Source organism: Pan paniscus, chromosome 7 (genome assembly GCF_029289425.2).
Source record: "Pan paniscus chromosome 7, NHGRI_mPanPan1-v2.0_pri, whole genome shotgun sequence".
Lineage (NCBI taxonomy): Eukaryota > Metazoa > Chordata > Mammalia > Primates > Hominidae > Pan > Pan paniscus.
In genome coordinates, this window is record NC_073256.2 from 77,092,503 (window position 1) to 77,111,864 (window position 19,362).

At 36.9% G+C, this 19,362-nt stretch overlaps 1 protein-coding gene across 1 annotated transcript in view; it reads left to right on the forward strand.

The window, feature by feature from the left end:
- CLVS1 (clavesin 1) overlaps positions 1-19,362 on the forward strand; it is a 216,872-nt gene that overhangs the window by 152,477 nt on the left and 45,033 nt on the right. The window contains exon 4 of the mRNA XM_003805105.6: positions 18,613-18,723. Within this exon, the coding sequence (XP_003805153.1) occupies positions 18,613-18,723 (111 nt within the window). The remainder of the gene's footprint in view (positions 1-18,612; positions 18,724-19,362) is intronic.

The following is a 19,362-nucleotide window of genomic DNA, read 5'->3' on the forward strand; positions in this document are numbered from 1 at the left end:
GGTAGGATCCTGGAGGGCTACTGTGTGGCTGCAGGACACGAAGCTGAAGTAAACAGAAGTCAGATTATCAGGGCTTTTAATCTCTTCCAGGGAATTACAAGTTTTACTTAAAGTAAAGTGTTGGGAAGTCACTGGAGGGTTTTCATCAAGGTCCCCAGACCCAAATTTTAGCAACATTTCTAGGGAAGTGCAGGGAGGTAAAGAAACCAGTAATGAAACTGGTATGGAAATTCAGACACAGAATTTAGAAGGCCACATCTAAAGTTACATGTAAAGAAAAAGCATTTAAGAGATAGTAAAGGGAATAAACATGGCTTGAGAATAAACAGTGAGCGCCAACTGTCAACGAAGAGTCAAACTCTGTAAAATATTTGAAGAGATTTATTCTGAGCCAAATATGAGTGACCATGGCCTGTGACACAGCCCTCAGGAGGTCCTAAGAACATGTGCCCAAGGTGGTTGGGGTATAGCTTAGTTTTATATATTTTAGGGAGGAGGCATGAGACATCAATCAAATACATTTAAGAAATACATTGATTTGGCTCAGAAAAGTGGGACAACTCAAAGAGGGGGGCTTCCAGGCTATAAATAAATTTGAACATTTTCTGGTTGGCAGTTGGTTGAGTTTATCTGAAGAGCTGAGATTAATGGAAAGGAATGCTCAGGCTAAGATAAAGGATTGTGGGGACCAAGTTTTATTATGCAGAGGAATCTCTCAGATAGCAGACTTCACGGAGAGCACAGGTTGTAAACTGTTTCTTATCATTGGACCTAAAAGGGTGCCTGGTTCTCAGTTGATTATCTCCCGGGTCTAGAGAGAAAGGAAGGAAAACAAAGAGGGAAGGGGATTCTCTATAGAATGTGGATTTTTCCAACAAGAGACTTTGCAGGGCAATATCAAGATATGGCAAGGAAACATATTTTGGGTCTAAATATTTTTTCCTTGTGTCACAATGTTATGCCAGAGTCAGATTGAAAAGTAAGTCACAATATATAGGGTCAAATAAAACCTATCTGATGAGAATGTATGGTTTGTAGGGCATGTCTCCCTAGATCCCTTAGGTAGGAATTTGGGCAAGATAAAAAATCAGAGCTCACTCCTTAATACGAAATACCCCCATGAGAAGGTTGGTGGGAAGCAGAAGAGACAGAGACTTGAAATATGGATCCTAGGTTTAGCAATTATGCAGCAGAGTGAGGCCCCACGCCCTGAAAGGGAAAAACAATCAAAAGCAGCAGAAAATAAGGAGTCAGCCCTCAGGAGCTATTTTTTTTTACTTTAATTTTAGGAAGCACTTCTGCTTCCTTCTCTTTGGAGACTTGCATTCTTAAAAGATTTTAGCCATTTGTAGTGAGTTAGAATTTTGTCTTTAAAAAATCTCCTTAGGGCCATAGTCAGTATGATTTCTTGAATATTTTCATTCTTTGGCACAATTCAATTCAATTCCATAAACATTTGAACTTCTATTACAAGGTAGGCAGTTACTAGAGCGTGATTCTTCTATTAAGTTCATTTTAATGGTCCTAAGATTTAGGTGGCTTAAAAGGGGTAGCACATTAGTTAATAGTGAAATGATTGTGATAGTAAAAAAAAAAAAAATGCTTCACATATGTATGTACTTTCTGATGCACCACCACAAAGCGTTTATCATTTGCAATTCAGAGCAACACTGTGAAATAACTGAGGACTACTGTCTTGTACAGATAAAGATGTAAGGAATATAAAATAAAGGCAGAAAATTTTATTTTTATTATTGTCATTTTACAGTCAATTTTTAAGAAGGAGATCAAAACCATTAATAATTACTCAGGATTGGCAAGTTTCATAAATTCTTGAATTCATCTTTCCCCTGATTGTAAGAGAAACAATTGTTCATTGCAGAAAAAAAAATTAGAATATAAAGTCACCCTATTTGTAACACCCACAAATAAACACTTAATATTTTATGTGTATTTTAAAGGTTTCAAATATTTTTACATGTTTTCACAAGTGTGTAATTATCTACACATTTTGCAGCCTGCTTTCTCATATAATGTCAGCTCATAATTTAGACAGCCTACAAAATAGCCTGTACTAGAGCCCAGTCCACTTCCTTATTCAAGGACCTTATCCTTGAAAAAAGTCAGCCCTCTCACTCGCATAATCAATTATTTCCTCTCTACTGGATCATTCCCACCAGCTCATAAATGCACTGCAATGTATCTCATCTTAAAACAAAACAAAACAAGAACCACTTCTCTCTGAATACCACATGCCTCTTCAGTTTCTACCTTCCCTTTTACTGTAAAAGTCATCAAAATATTTAGCTGCACTTGCCATCTTGTATTCTCTCTTCAGCACATTCCGGTCAGGCTTTTGCTCCAACTACATCACTGCAACTGCTCTTGTCAATGTCAACGACCGTCACATAGTCATATTCTAAGGACACTTCTCAGCCTGCATCTTATTCAGCCTCTCAGGAGCATTCAACACCATTGATCACCATGTCCCTTGCAAAAATTCTGAGATACTCTGAAAATGCTCCCTTTCCTTGGCCTCTAGTACACCACATTTGTTCTTCCATTAGTCACCACCCCTCAGGTATCTGTCCTGGATTCTTCTCATATTTCTGCCCTTAAAACACTGGCAAGACCAAGGGCTCAGTCCTCAGATCTCCTTTCTTCTCTATCTCCACTAATTTCTTGGGAGACATCACCAAACTTAAGGCATTACATATCATCTACAAGCTGACAACTCCTGTAGGGGTGCAGGAAAAGCTTCCCTTCTGCCCTCTTTGAAGGTTGGCTGGAATGAACTGACAATAGATAGATTAATAGGAGAAAAGGCATACAAATTTACTAACATGCATAAGCACAGGGGCCATATAAAATATGAGACTCAAAGAAAGGCCAGATGCTTGAGGTTTAAATACCCTCTTCACAAGGGGAAGGGAGGTAGGGAAATTGTAGGGGTAGTAAATGATTTTCAGGGGAAATGAATGAGCCCAAAGAACAGATAATAGTTTATAAATAAACAGTAGGGAGGAGTCTATCAAGGTAAGTTTAGACAAAAATCATTAAATTCCTTTGTGGTACTGCTCCTTTTCCTTTGCTATAAGGTCACGCAGTTCTCCAACACTTGTTCGTTCTTCCCAGGAGTATGGCTAAGCTCTCTGGGTGTGGTGACAACTTGTAATCCCTTCATTTGTAAATGATTCTCTTTGGAAATTGAATGGGATGAAAAAGTCACTGGAAAGGTGAGGGGTGGAACTGTACTGTGAACAAGGGTTATTTTATTATGCAAATAAAGTTTTCAGGTAATCTCTTGAAGCTACCTTCAGAAGAAACCACAAACAAATTTAATGACTTTGTCTAACTCTGTCTTAAAAGAATCCTCCGTACTGTTTATTTTGCAGATAGGTTATTGATAGTATTTAGTATGGAGAAGCAATGTATACTTAGCAATTAGGGGAGGAAATGTATGCAAATAGAAGAAAATTTATAGCTGACTAAAATCTCCTACAGAATAAGGCAATTTATAATAAGTACAATGCTTCCTAATAAGGCAGGACCAATATGGAGATATGCAAGTTCATTTTTTATACTTTCAGAGTGATTACTAAGAATACTTGTTCATTCTGTTCCAATAACAACTTTAACTTTCTTTAAATGACAACATTTTCAAATCATGATTCTCTTGTCAAAGTCAAGTCAAACACATGCAGCTGAAACAAGAATAGGAATTTTAACTTGGATTTGAGATGGGAGTTTATGAAATATTTATTGCTTTGTTTGAATTAGTAAGCATATGCATCCTTAAAGTCCCACATGAAGATGGTCAACAGTTCAAATTTTACTGATGTGTAGAATTTAAATAAGCCAATAGTACAGAAATATAGTAGAGGAAATAAGACCTTGAACTGTAAGATCTGACAGGCCTGGATTCAAATTCCACTCGGCCTCTGAATTGATGTATGAACTTGGACAAGTTTTAAATTTAATTTAATTTTGTTTAATTTTAAGTTCTGGGGTACATGTGCACAATATGCAGGTTTGTTACATGGGTACATGTGTGCCACAGTGCACCTATCAACCCATCACCTAGGTATTAAGCCCAGCATGCATTAGCTATTTTTCCTGATGCTCTCTGCTCGCACCTCCAACCTCCCCGAACAGGCACCAGTGTGTGTTGGTCCCCTCCCTGCGTCTATGTGTTCTCATTGTTCAGCTCCCACTTATAAGTGAGAACATGTGGTGTTTGGTTTCCTGTTCCTGGGTTAGTTTGTTGAGGATAATGACTTCCACCTCCATCCATGTCCCTGCAAAGGACATTATCTCATTACTTTTTAGGGCTGCATAATATTGCATTGTGTATATGTACCAAATTTTCTTTATCCAGTCTATCATTGATGGGCATTTGGGTTGATTCCATGTCTTTGCTATTGTGAATAGTGCTGCAGTGAACATACAAGTACATGTATCTTTATAATGGAATGATATATATTCCTTTGGGTATATACCCAGTAATGGGATTACTGAGTCAAATGGTATTTCTGGTTCTAAATCTTTGAGAAATCGCCACACTGTTTTCCACAATGGTTGAACTAATTTACATTCCCACCAACCAGGTAAAAGCGTTCCTATTTCTCTACAACCTCGCCAGCATCTGCTGTTTCTTGAATTTTTAAGAATTGCCATTCTGACTGACATGAGATGGTATTTGGATAAGTTTTTAATCATTCTAAGTAAAGTTATGTTTCCTCACCTGTAAAATGGGATAATATAGATAATATAATATTGCAACCTTTATAATATTGTCAAGAGTGTTGCGTGAGATAATATGTATAAAAGTGCTTAACATAGTTCCTGATGCATACTAAGTGACCAGTAATTCTTAGCTATTAAATTATCTATACTGCTTTTAAGGTTTTCTCTTAAATTGTATCTGTTAAGACTTTAAAATGTTATTATACTTGCTTATTGCAAACTTCGTTACACACTAAAGATATTTGTGTGATTCAAATTTACCACTTGCCAAAGATGTTGCTTTGAATGACTTCCGTGTTCCTTCCATCATGCTTCCTTCTCCAAGAGACACCATGATCTTATGAGTTTAAGCACTAACTGGCAGGTTGCATCGTATGAAGCATACTGTCACTTCTGGCATCGATTTCCTCTGCAAATCAGCGATTCAAGTGATCTGAGTTTCTCCATCAAATGGCTTTTAAATAATGAGCAATCATCATCTGTTAACCACTTAGGGGCCCTCAGGGAAACTTGAATGAAGATGAAGTATTTTGTACTAACCATAATGTATTTGGTATTTAATAGTCAAACATAAACCCTTTTTAAGGTCACTGTGGTTAGAGAAGTTGGAAGTGATTTTTATGGCAAATTAAGTTTCCATTGTTTGAACTCAGTTCTGCTGATTGAGAATGCAGGCTAGGTGGATTTGCATTTCACTCCTTCTCTCCTCCCAGCTCTAGCAGTGGTTTACCTCCTCACTCATCTCACCTGGGCAGCAATAGGATTGCCAAAACAAGGAAAGGATAAAATTCTCCCACTTGAGCTCTATTAAGCAGAAAGTAAAAGAAGCAATTGAGATTATCTTAGTTTCTTCATACTAAAGGATTTCCTACCAGGAATGAGGCAGATAACTGTAATCAGTATGTTCTTTAAATGTATAGTCACATTGTCTGTTGCCTTGGCAGAAATTTGACAGGTTTGTACCATGAGATAATTTTTCACCTATCACTTCCCTCTCTCCTTTCACCCCTCCCTTCCTTTGTGTGTTTTTTTAATAGAGATTATCTATAAATTTATGATTAGAAAAAAATGGGACTAAGAAACATGTAGGGACCAACTCTTAAAGACGCTCAAACATAGTCAAATATATTTCTTCACCATCAATCTTTTGCTAGCTCTTTCACATAAGGCTTTTTTATCTGCCGTCTGCAGGACATTCAGCCTTCCCTTTGTCTTCATATCTGGTTATCTAAGCAATTTATTAGCTCTTCCCTAAGGAACTACCATAAATAACAGAATCTAAACTCTGCATCTTCTCTTTCCCTCAAATAAAGCATTGTCTTTCTCCATCTCTCTCACTAGTAGATGAACTAATTGAAGACAAGGAATGTGTCTTGTATATCGCTGCACCTCCTGCATTTTACTCAAAGCACGAGCTCAATAACTACTTGTTGAATTATTGAATATAGATAATATAATAATAGAACCTCTATAATGTTATCAAGAGCATTACATGAGACAACACATATAAAAGTGCTTAGCACAGTTCCTGATGCATACTAACTGTCCAGTAATTCTTAGCTATTAAATTATCTAAACTGCTTTTAAGGTTTTCTCTTAAATTATATCTGTTAAGACTTTAAAATGTTATTAGACTTGTTTATTGCAAACTTCCTTACAGACTAAAGATATTTGTGTGGTTCAAATTTACCGTTTGCCAAAGATGTTTGCTTCAAATGACTTCCATGTTCCTTCCGTCATTCTTCCTTCTCCAAGAGACACCATGATCTTATTTGAATTGTTGAATATAAAAGGGACAATTAGGGAATATTGTTTAGGTTGCAGCTAGGAAAGCTTCTGTGCTTGATCTGCTGATCTGGGCTAGTTTTGCAGATGCCAGTTTTGCTTAATATGGTTAGGACAATTGCCAAAGAATTAGAACTGTTCTAAGATCTGCCTAGAAAACTTTATCTTCTAGTGTGCTCTGATATGAACCTGCAGAAAAAACCTAGACCCCTCCTAACCTCAAAGGAACACTGGGTTGGTACAGCTTCTCGGATATCAACAGTGCCTTCTAGGAACATATATTCTTAGAAAATCCATTGCCTATTAAGATACGGAGTGGTTGCCCAGTTTCTTTTCTAATGAGTGCATTCTCTTCTCTCTTATGTTTGCTCTCTTGTGTTAATATAACAAAAAGAGCATTTGGTGTGTAACTGCTATTGCATGAGCACTTCATTTTCTTGCAAAAATATGTGACTTCCTCACTAATGACTGTCACACAGTATAAGAGAAACCCATCACCATAAAATATAGTATTCTTAGAAGACTCTTTTGCGTCGATGAAACCCACTTATGCTGATGAAAATGTTTTTAACCTGTCTTCTTCGATGTGGGAAATGGATGTCATTGGTAGGGCATGCATGAACTGAATAGATAAAGCCTAACTTCATGCTGTGTGCTTATACCACCTGCAGATCTGCATGCATGCAGGTATGTGACTGAAGGACTCCTCTGCTCAAGCCCTGAAAGACGGTCCTCCCTTACACTAAAGGGAAGGAGACAGAAGATTTCAAAGTCAGCGCCTGTGTCATCTTCTCCCTTTTCTTCTCCACATTTGTTTCTCAGAGGAATCTTAGTAGATGGAGGGAGTTCGTTGTATTTGCAACTTGGAGGGGTCTCATTTTAGTTTTCACATAAGAGCAATAAGAAGAGATAAGGAGAGATGAGAGTTATAAAGGGCAGCCAATGTGAAAGAAGCTTCCCAAGGCAAGGTGATATTGAGTTCAGGTATGTTTTGAACCTTGTTGTGAGGTATGTTAGCCTGCAAGCATTACAAATCTTAGAAAATGGCACTAGTTAATCCTTCATTATCCAGCAGAAACTGAGCCAACGGCCACTGGTGACATCTGTATCTGATTGTTGAAGAGAGAGAGGGAATACTTTTGCCTATATTATGTTGCTCCTGAACTCTGATTGAACACAAAACAAGGCAGTTGAGTGATGCTTGTATAGTGCCAGTGTGAAAATGAAGTACAAACGAAGTGCCCATTAAAAAATGAAGTGCATTTCTGTTTTTTTTTTCTTTTCTTTTTCTTTTTTTTATTTTTTATTTATTTTTTATTTTTTTATTTTTATTTTTTATTATACTTTAAGTTTTAGGGTACATGTGCACCTTGTGCAGGTTAGTTACATATGTATACATGTGCCATGCTGGTGCGCTGCACCCACTAACTCGTCATCTAGCATTAGGTATATCTCCCAATGCTATACCTCCCTCCCCCCTCCCCCCACCCCACCACAGTCCCCAGAGTATGATATTCCCCTTCCTGTGTCCATGTGATCTCAATGTTCAATTCCCACCTATGAGTGAGAATATGCGGTGTTTGGTTTTTTGTTCTTGCGATAGTTTACTGAGAATGATGATTTCCAATTTCATCCATGTCCCTACAAAGGACATGAACTCATCATTTTTTATGGCTGCATAGTATTCCATGGTGTATATGTGCCACATTTTCTTAATCCAGTCTATCATTGTTGGACATTTGGGTTGGTTCCAAGTCTTTGCTATTGTGAATAATGCCGCAATAAACATACGTGTGCATGTGTCTTTATAGCAGCATGATTTATAGTCATTTGGGTAGATACCCAGTAATGGGATGGCTGGGTCAAATGGTATTTCTAGTTCTAGATCCTTGATTTAGATTTCATCAGAAATTCTAAATATGTTTTGTTAGATTTACACTTAAGTATTTAATATTTTGAGCAATTATATATAGTAATGTATTTTTAATTTTGGTGTCTTCATATTTATTGTTGGTATAGAGAAATATAATTTTTTTATATTTATCTTAAATCCTGCAACATTGATAAACTCATTAATTAGCTATAGGAAAGGTACTTTTATATATTCCTTGGGATTTTTTAATGTAGACAGTCATGTTATCTGCAGATCGAGACAGCTATATTTTTTCCTTTTTAATCTGTAAGCATTTTGGTTTCTTTTCTTGTCTTATTGCTGTAACTGGAGCTTCCAGCATGTGTTGAATAAGAGTTATGAGATCAGATACACTTGTCTTGTTCCTGTTGTTGGGGAAAAACATTCAGTTTTTCACCATAAAGTATAACATTAGATACAGGTTTTCGGCAGATGTTTTAAAATCATGTTTAGAAAGTTACTCTCCAATTCTATTTTTCTGAGCATTTTTCACATGAATCAGTGTTGAATTTTGCCAAAGTCTTTTTATGTATCAGTAGATATGATCACATGACTTTTCTTCTTTGGCTTGTTAATATGATGAATTACTATTGCGAAAGTACCAGGAATTTGTTTTAATCAGATACAGTAAGACAGGCAGACATGGAGTAACTGCTATGATAAGTTTGTTACACTCACAGATCCCTAGAAACAGGGAGCATTCCATACTACAGAATGGAGTCACATGGGAAAGCCCCGAGGTTAGTCAGGAGGCAGCGGAGTGAGTAGAGAACTTGGGCAAGAGCCTTTATTGTGATTTTCATAGGAAAGAATGGGTAAGGCTGGGAATGAAGTCTCAGCAAGTTTAGGATTGATTGTCTAGTCTGAATCATTTTGGTGGACCCTTGTGGGTAGGTGTTGTTGCTCGTTGTCTAGTAACTGACCCTGGGGTGATTAGGGTAAGGGAATAGTGGCCCAGAGCATAGGAGCCCAAAGGAGGTGGTTGGAAGTATGGGTGCTAGATTGGTCAGTTTGCATACGAAAGGGGAGCTCCCAGGCTAGTCATTTGTTATCTCTGGGAATCAACTAGTTGGGGCAGCTCCTCCCTGGTCCAGAAGACCTCAGATGTCAAAGCATTAAATATAGAAACTAGAAAACATGATTAATACAATTACATTGATTTCTATAATATAAGTTAGCCTTGAATCTCTGGAATAAACTCAATTTGATCATAGTGTCTAATTCTTTTTATATATTGTTGAATTCTACATGCTAATATTTCATTAAGAGTTCTTACATCTGTATTCATGAATGATATTGATCTATAATTTTATTGTTTCATTCTGTTTTTATCTTGTTTGGGTACATAAGGATTGATATAATTTGGATATTTGTCCACTCCAAATTGATGGAGGCAGAGCCTAGTGGGTCATGGGAGTGGATCCTTCATGAACTGCTTGGTCCTCATGGTAATGACTTCTCACTCTAGTTCCTGGGAGATCTGATTCTTATAAAGAGCCTGGCACCTCCCTCCCCTCTCTCTCTCACTTCCTGCCATGTGATCTCTACATACCTGCTCCCCTTCACCTTCAGCCATGAGTGGAAGCTCCCTGAAGCCCTCACCAGAAGCAGATGCTGGCACCATGTTTCTTATGTAGCTTGCAGAACCATCAGCCAAATAAACCTACTTTTTTTTTTAATTTGTTTGATCTCAGGTATTTCTAGCAAAACAGACTAAGACAAAGGTAATACTAGCTTCATAAACCAACTGGAAAGTGTTACCTTCACTTCTATTTTCTGAAAGAGACTCTGTAAAATTAGTGTTAATTCTTCTGTAAAAGTTCAGTGGAATCTCCTAGTAAAATCATTTGAGCCAGAACTTTTATTCTTGGTAGATTTATAAATCACACATTTAATTTTCTTAACAGTTATAGGGCTATTCAAATTACCTTTCATATTGGAAAAGTAGTTTATATTTTATGAGAAATTGATCTGTTTCCTCTAAGTTGTTAAATATGTGCATGTAGAGTTCTTTATAGTATTCCCGGCTTATCCTTTTGGTGTCTGCAGGGTCTATAGTAGTATGCCCTATTTCATTCCTAATGTTGGTAATTTGTGACATCTTTTTTTGTTCCCTTGTCAAACTTGCTAATAGTTTGTTAATTTTATTGATCTTTTCAATGAATCAGCTCTTTGTTTCATAGATTTTATTATTTTTCTATTTTTAATTTTATCAGTTTCTGCTCTTACCTTTATTATTTTCTTTTTATGCTTACTTTGGCTTTATTTTGCTCTTCTCTTTCCAAGTTCTTGGGGTAGGGGCTTAGATTATTGATTCAAGACTTTTCTGTTTAATAAAGAAATATGTATTTAATGCTACAAATTTCCCTGTCAACAGTGCCTTAGCTGTGTCCCACAAATTTTGATATGTCCTATGTCTTGATCTGTTTTCTGTTGTTATAACAATATGCCTGAAACTGGGTAATTTATAAAGAAAAGAAATGTATTTCTTACCATTATGGAGGCTGAGAAGTCCAAAGTTGAGAGGTTGTATCTGTTGAGGGCCTTCTTGCTGGTGGGGACTATGTAACATCCCAGAGTGGCATAGGGCAGTTCATGTTGAGTGGGCTGAGCATGGTAGTTCAAATCTCTCTTCCTCTTCTTAGAAAGCCACCGGTCCTACTCCCTTGATAACTCATTAATCCATTGGTCTACAAATGGTTTTATTCATTCATGAGAACAGAGCCCTCATGACCCAATCACTTCTCAATACTGTCCCCACCTCTCAGTACTGCCACATTAAGGAGTAAGTTTCAACATGAGTTTCAAGGGAGAAAAAAACATTCAAACCATAGTGCTTTACTTTCATTTTCATTCAGTTCCATGTATTTTAAAATTTCTTTTGAAGGTTTTTTTTTTTTTTGGCCCATCCATGGGTTATTTAGAACTGTGTTGTGTAGTTTCCAAGTGATCAAAGATTTTCCTCTTATCTATTATTGATTTCTAGTTTGATTCCATTATAAACAGAATAATCTGTATTATTTCACTGGTTTTAAATTTGTTGAGGTTTGTTTTATGACTTAGGTATTGTTTATCTTTGTGTATGTTCTATGTGCACTTGAAAAACAAAGTATATTCTTCTGTTTTGGGGTAAAGTATCTTATAAATATCAATTGACTTCTGCTGATTAATGATGTTGAGTTCTTCTATATCCTTGCTGATTTTCTGTCTAAAAGATTATCAGTTGTTGAGAGAGTGATATTCAAGTCCCCAACAATAATTGTGGATTTGTCTATTTCTTTTTCCAGTTCTACTAGCTTTTGCTTTGCATATGTTGCAGCCTATATATTTATATTTGGAGTGAGTTTCTTATGGACAGCATATATAGCAGATCATGTTTTTTAATTTACTATGCTAATCTCTTTTAATTGGTATACTTAGATCATTTATATTTAAATTAATTATTGTTATGTTAGGGCTTAAGTATGCCATTCTAATTTTTTTTTCTATTTGTTCTTTCTGTTCTGCCTTTCTCTATTTTGTCTTTCCTGCCTTCTTCTGGGTTACTTGTACTTCCTTTTCAAATTCTGTTTTTATTTATCTATAGTATTATTAAATATATCTTTTCATGTAGTTTTTTTAGTGATTGTTCTAGGTATTATGTTATGCATTCATAACTTATAGTCTTTTATGTTGTCATTTCACCAGTTCAAGTGAAGTATGGAAAACTTACCATTCCTTTTTCCTCACTAATTTATAATATAATTGTCTTAAATATTTCCTCCCCTACATACATCTTTGAACCACATCAGAGTATCATAATTTTTACTTCAACTATCAAAGACAATTTAGAAAACTCAAGAGGAAAAGAAAAGCCCATAGTACTTACCTATAGTTTTCTTACTGTATTCTTCCTTCCTGATGATTCGAAAATTCTCTTATCATTTCCTTTCTGTTTGTGGAAAGGTTATTTTATAATTTCCTTCCTGTTTAGGAGAACTGAGCTGTGCTTTTAGAATAAATCTACTGACAACAAATTTGCTTAGTTTTCCTTAACCTGAGAATTTCTTGATTTATCTTGATTCTTGAAGAGCATTTTTACTAGAATTCTGGGTTGACAGTTCCTTTTTTTCAGTACCTGAAAAATATTTTACATCTTCTTCTGGCTTCCATGGTGTCTAATGAGAAATCTGTTGTTATTTCATTTGTTTTCCTCAAGAGTCAATATATTGTTTTTTTTTCTGTATACCTTCAATATTCTGTCTTGAGTTTTCAAAAATATAATTATGATATGTCTTGGCATCAATTTATTTGAGTTCATACTGGTTGGTATTCACTCAGCTTCTTGAATCTGTAGGTTTATGTTTCCTTCTAAATTATGGAAGTTTTCAGCCATTATTTTCTTAAGTACTTTTCCAGCCTCGATCTCTCTCCTTCCTTTTAAGGACTCCAATGACACAAATTTTAGATTTTTTTTGTTATAGACCCCAAAAAGGAAGGTTTCTTCATTCAGTTAGTCTATTTTCTCTCTGTAGTTCAGGTTAAGTAATTCCTATTTTTTTCTATCTTTCAGTTCACTGATTCTTTCTTCTGTCACTTCTTTTCTGATGTTTAGCCCATCTGCTAAGCTTTTTATTGGACTTTTTAAGTTATTTTTCAGTTTGAAATTTCCAGATGAGCCAGGCACAGTGGCTCATGCCTGTAATCCCAGGAATTTGGGAGGCTGAGGCAAAAGGATCACTTGAGGCCGGGAGTCTGAGACCAGCCTGGGCAACATAGTGAGACCCTCTCTCTCAAAAAAAAAAAATCCATATGGTTCTTTTTTCTATTTTATATTTATTTGCTATCAATTTCTATTTCCTTTCTAAAACTACTTTTTCATCTGCATCATACATGTTCATAATTGCTGTTGAAACATTGTTCGTGATGGCTAAATTAAAATCTTTGTCAGATAATGCTAACACCTCTGTCATCTGGTGTTGTCCTCTATTGACTGTCATTTTTTATTTAATTTGAGATCTTTCTGATTCTTGGTATAAAGAGTGATTTTTTAAAATCTGGACATTTCTGTATTATGTCCTGAAACTCTGGATCTAATGTAAACCTTTTGTTTTAGCTGGCTTTTTTTTTTGACACCACTCTGGCAGTGAAAGTGGGGTGTGCTGCCTCATCATTACCAAGTAGAGGTAGAAGTCCATGTTCCTCACTCAGCCTCTGTTGACACCCAAGTAGGGAGGGCCTCCTCATTACTGGTGGGCAGGAGTGGGAGTTCTGGCTCCCCACATGGTCTCCACTGACACTGTGGTGGTAGTGGTTTCATTAACACTGGACAATGATTAAAGTCTTGACTGTCAATTAGTCCCCTTCCAACACCATCAGTGGAGAAAGGGAAGGGATTCTCATTACTGACAGGTGGGGGAGGAAGTCCAGTTTACCCACATGGTCTCCACTGACACTGCCAGTGTGAAATAGCGTTTCATTATTGGCTAGGAAGAATAAAAGTTCTGGCTCTCTACTTGGCCTTCTATAACATTACTCTGGCAGGGATGTTATGCATCTTGTTACAGCCTTGCTAGGGCGAAGATCAGGCTGCCCACTCAGACTTTGCTAGCATGGTTAGGAAGGGACCACAGTTTTTTCCTGTGATGTTTGACTGGCATAGAGCAGCTACTATCTAAATATTATCTATTTTGCTAGACTGCCTGTTACTAGACATTTCATTAAAGAGCAGCCTTTTTTTTAGTTGCTTTTTATTTATTTATTTGTTGTCTGCACCAGTTGGTTTTTCCAGGTACTGCCTTCTTCTGTCCCAAGTCTTTGATACATAGAGCTAAATAAAAGGAATTCTGGGAAACTCTCTATTGTGTCCTTCCTTGATCTCAGAGTCCCTAGCTGATTTGTCTTCTTCTCTCCACCTTTGAAGTCTTCATATGTTTATTTTATACACACTATCCAGGTCTTAGTTGTACTTAGCCAAAGAAATAGGGGAATGTATGACTACTTCATCTTTGCACAAGGAGGAAATTAATAATCATATTTTATGAGAAAATCTTGAAATACACTTGGGACCTTCAGTTACCACTGTACATGCAGAACTCCATTGTTGCAGCAGAAGAGTGCCTGTGAGACCCCTCAAGAGGACACCTTTTTGCTAGATCATGGCATTATGCTCTCATCTCAGAGGCTCTATGGGAAGAGTGATGTGTTTTAAATTTGAAAACATAAAACATTAGAAGAAGAGAATGAAGCAGCCTTAAATGGAGTCTAAAAATTGAGTAAAGTTGGGCTGCACCACCTAACTGAGGGTAAACTTACCACAACTCTTCCTTTGCTGTGGCATTTGAGACTATGAATTAAATGGAACTTTGAATCAAATAATAAGTTTTTTAAAAAGCAAAAAAAACTTATGCTTATCTAAGGTTTACAGGCTTCATTTTTTTGAGAGGTTGCAACTTTACATAAAATGAAATCACCATAAAATGATATCGCCATAAAATGAAAGCTACTAACCTCAGCAGTGTAGGATGTGAGTAGAACTGGTTAGAGAAGGCAAGAAAGGGGATAAAAATCACAGAGGGCCCTGGTCACTAAAGTACACTTTAAAGAATATGCCAACTGTTTGTCATGTAGTAGATACTCATAAATATGTGCTGAATTGAAGACGTGCAAGACGTGAACTAATTGTTAAGGCAAGAATTGAATACACTAAACATATCATTATATAATTGCTGTTTTCAGTTGTCCCCACTGCCCTGAAGACTCTATATTTGTATTTTTCAATGCATTAAGTGAGACATACTGTATGCCATCAAAAATAGTTATTACATTCAATTAAAAAATGATCACATTTAAAAAGGACAGAAAAAAAGAGAAGTGAAGGTTTGGCAGAGTTTGGGTAATTATTACTGCTATTCACCAATACTTTTGGTCCTTTTCTTACTGGAAACATGGTAGATTTTACTTTCTGATCCCCTGGAAGCCAGGCATGAGTTTGACCTTTAAAATGCGGCAGATGAAGCATGTCACTTTCGGAGCCAGCTTTAAGAGCTTAGGTATGATTCTTCCATGTGGTTTTCCTGGGCTATGTCAAGCAGCACTGCTCCAGATGGAGGAGGCTGCATCTCTGGCTGCAGGCAAATCAAGCAGGGCAGGACATTTAGTGTGAGCAGGAAATTAATCAGGAAAGACAAAAATCAAGCAAGACATTTAATGTTAACAAAGAATCAATCTTTACTGTTTAAAATGATTTTTTAAAAAAGCAGGGGTTATTTGTTACTATAACATTACATAACCCATCCTGAATAGTAGAAAATAGTAAGAGTGTGTCTTTGGCAGTAGGATTATAGGGGCTTTTTCTTTTCTTTTTTCTTATCTTCTCATATTTTGTAATTTTTCAAATAATGTTTTTATCTATTTTTTACTTTTGTAGAATGTGTATAGTTTATAATAGGGAAACAAAATTAACTTAAAATGGGGGGCAGACACATTTTTATGATTTGAATATGTTTAATATTTAAAATGATGTTATATTTTATTGACAAAGATATAAATGTACAGGATTAATGCCATTTTATTGAACTTAGAGTATGTTGGTGCATGATGCTCTTTAGTCTCCAAGAACACTGAAAGACAAAGTGTTACACTGTCATTGAACCAAGGCCTATGATCTTGAGATACATCTGCTCTAGCCCTTAAGAAATGCTCTTCCAGGAGGGCGGTAGGCCTCTTGGGGTTCTGGGAGACTTGTGTGTGACTGACAACTTCCCTTTTGTCTGCAGTTGGCGGATGTGATCAGGCAAGAGGCAACCAATAATGATGTGTTGACCATGAGAGGGGTGTGTTTGCTGATTTTCCCTTCCCTCACCTTCCCCTCTGTACAAAACACACACACACACATAGAGAGAGAGAGAGAGAGAGAGAGAGAGAGAGAACAGAGAGTAGCATGGCTGGGCTCATTCAAGAAGACCCAGAACATCTGCACATTGCCTTTATCAGACAGAAGGCCTTTCATGTGACTTGTATAGGAAGTACCTGAATAAAAATGATTCTGTTTCTATTCTGGTGCAAGCTCAGAACTTCTAGACACAGGGTTCACATGTGTTTGTCTGCACATATTCACTGGATGACTTGAGTCAGATCAATGAAAGCCCATGCCTTCAATCTGGCAGAATCATCAACCAGGGATAATATAGAGAGTAATTACAGAGTCTCAGCACTGTAATTTTTCTTTCAACCTCCCCTGACACAATCAGAAGATAGTTTTTGATGTCTTTGATGATTGAGGCTTCATAAACTAAAACTAAGAATGTCTAGATATTTTAAAAGGTTAATATTTTGCAACTTTGCCTACTGTCAAGTATTATTTAGAGTTCCACTTTAGTAACCTAGAACTATATAACACACCATCAATAGAAATAAACCTCTTATTGGTCCCATTAAAAAGATAGTGAAGCCCTGGTTTTATAAATAAATGCTTGTTTCTTATTCTTCTTCTGTCACCCCTCAGAACCACATTTAGCATGTGAAATAATGAATTCTACTTCTAAATAAGAAGTTAAAAGGAGCCAAAAGAAGTGATGATAGTGAATAGCGCTTATTATAAAGGAAACACTTTCGGGAATGGTCTCTTTTTTTAAGGAACCAAAAAACTTTTAGATCCTAAACTATACCTGGAGGAAAAAAGATAACCTTATTAAGAATCTTTACATTTCTTCAATTAGTTTTGGAATAGCAAGTTAGTATAAATGATCTCTCTAGCCCTACACTTGTTCTGTTAAGTTTTTGAAAATAAAAGAAACAAAACAAAACATATATACATATTCTGAAAGCAAAGGCCTTTTACTGATATTGTCCAGTTTAGCCTTCAAAATATTTAGCACCTTTCTACTCTAAAATGTCTAGGTAGAGGAAAAAATTATTTTTAAAGTTTTTCAAATGGCAACCCTTAAGTGCAGTTTCATGTACTCACACTGGAAACTAGGTCTTGGCATGGAAGATGCCTGGGGATCCTGTAGACTCAAAGGGTTCTGAAAAAAAGTTAATAACCTTTTTTCCTTGTTACTAAAAAAGACCCGAGTGAGGCATCTCATATACCCGCAGGGAGCAGCTACCTGCTGAACCATTTCCTCCGCCAGCCAGACTCCCTCGGCTTTCATCTCATCTTGCTAACATTTTACAAAGATGTTTGTGGCAATGAAATTGATAGCGAACTTGACGATTCATACAGCATTTAGAGATTCCTTCTTTTTTAATTCTATTAACTGAGATGAACCCAATCTGCTGAAGCCATTCATTGGGAGATCTCGGGACCTGGTCTTATAAGACTAGCTCAGACTTTCTGGCCATGGTCCCCTGTTCTGTAGATCTAATTAGCACTGAGAGCAGCTTCCTAGCATCTAAAACATAAGCTGATCTGGATTCTAATGCCCTGATCTGGATTCTAAATTTGGAATCGTTTTTCTTAAATGCTCTTACTTCCTATGATTTACGAAATAGGTTGATCTGCAGAAAAGGGTGCTCATATTCCCTCAACTAGCGGAATCAGCTAGCCCATTAATCAACAAGTATCTTTTCCCTAGGATCTACTATGTGCCCCAGGGTGCACTGGAGCTAGTACTGCAATGTGTGAAAAAGTTGTTATAACCTTGTTAGCATTTGGTTGATTCCACAGAGCTCCATCTCCTAAGAGCCTTTGAAATCCTTTTGCAACTACTTCCTACACAGCCAGCGCTCACTCACCCAGAAAGTTCAGTTACTGTCATGATTAAGCCGGTGGAGAGGGTGGGAGCAGGAGAGTGGAAATGAGGATAAAGAGAGAGATCTTGTGCTGAGAGCCTGTAAGCCTTCGTTACCTAACGCAATGAAGAATTCAGATTCCCCTCACTCCTCAGGCTGCATGAGCTTCTGTACCAAGTAGAAGGTCATGTAACTGTGATTTGAAAAAGACAGGCCTGGAACCCATGCACAATTTTAAAGTTATGCATGGAGTCAAAGGGAGAGAAGGGAGACAAGGGGAATAAAGACATCCTTAACAACTAGGAAGTGAGTGTGTTTTCTTCCTCTCCTCATCCTGAAGCTAGAGCTTCTACCAGGCAGGAAAAACAGGTTGTTCTTTGGGGCATTGGTCCTGCTGGTCCAGTCTAACAAGGTGTGCTTACTAATCGGTGTGCATTTCTCTCTTTCTGCCCCAGGACAGCTTTCCTGCCCGCTTTGGAGGAGTCCACTTTGTCAACCAGCCCTGGTACATTCATGCCCTCTACACACTCATCAAGCCATTTCTTAAAGACAAGACCAGGAAACGGGTAATGAAAACAAATGCATCATGTAAATTCCTGGTACAATTATGGTGCTTCTATTTTCTCTCTCCCCTCCTCTCTCCTTTCCCCCCTTTTTCTCTCTTTCTCTCTTTATCTTTCACTGTGGTTTTTCTACAGCCCCTAAGCATTTAAGCCTCAGCTGGAGTTTGCAAATGGCCTGGGTTTAATTAATAATTCAGTAGAACTGGGTTATTTTCGGAGTCCCAGTGACAAACCAAAAGAAACTTTGAAGGCATGCAAATACCAGATGCCCATGTTACTGTAAATTCTTATGGGAGATACTGGGTCCAGCAGCTTTCCTGTTCATAAAATATTTTAGTAGCTAGCATTTTGTTCTGCAAATGTATTAGTGCTATGAAGAATGATTACAATTTTTCTTCCTCCCATAACTTTGGGTGATAACTGCTAACTGCATCACCTGTAAAGCTGGAAAAGCATTCTTCTTTGGAAGTAACACTGCTCTTATGAGGAAGGCTTTTACAGCCTTAATTATATCAATTGATAACACTTGGGAAGCCAGCTTTTTCCATCAATCAGAGTTGGGCTTTTTCATGGCATTTTGATGAGCTGAGTAATTGAACATTCCTTAACCACTCTGAATCTCAATTTTCTCATTTATAAATT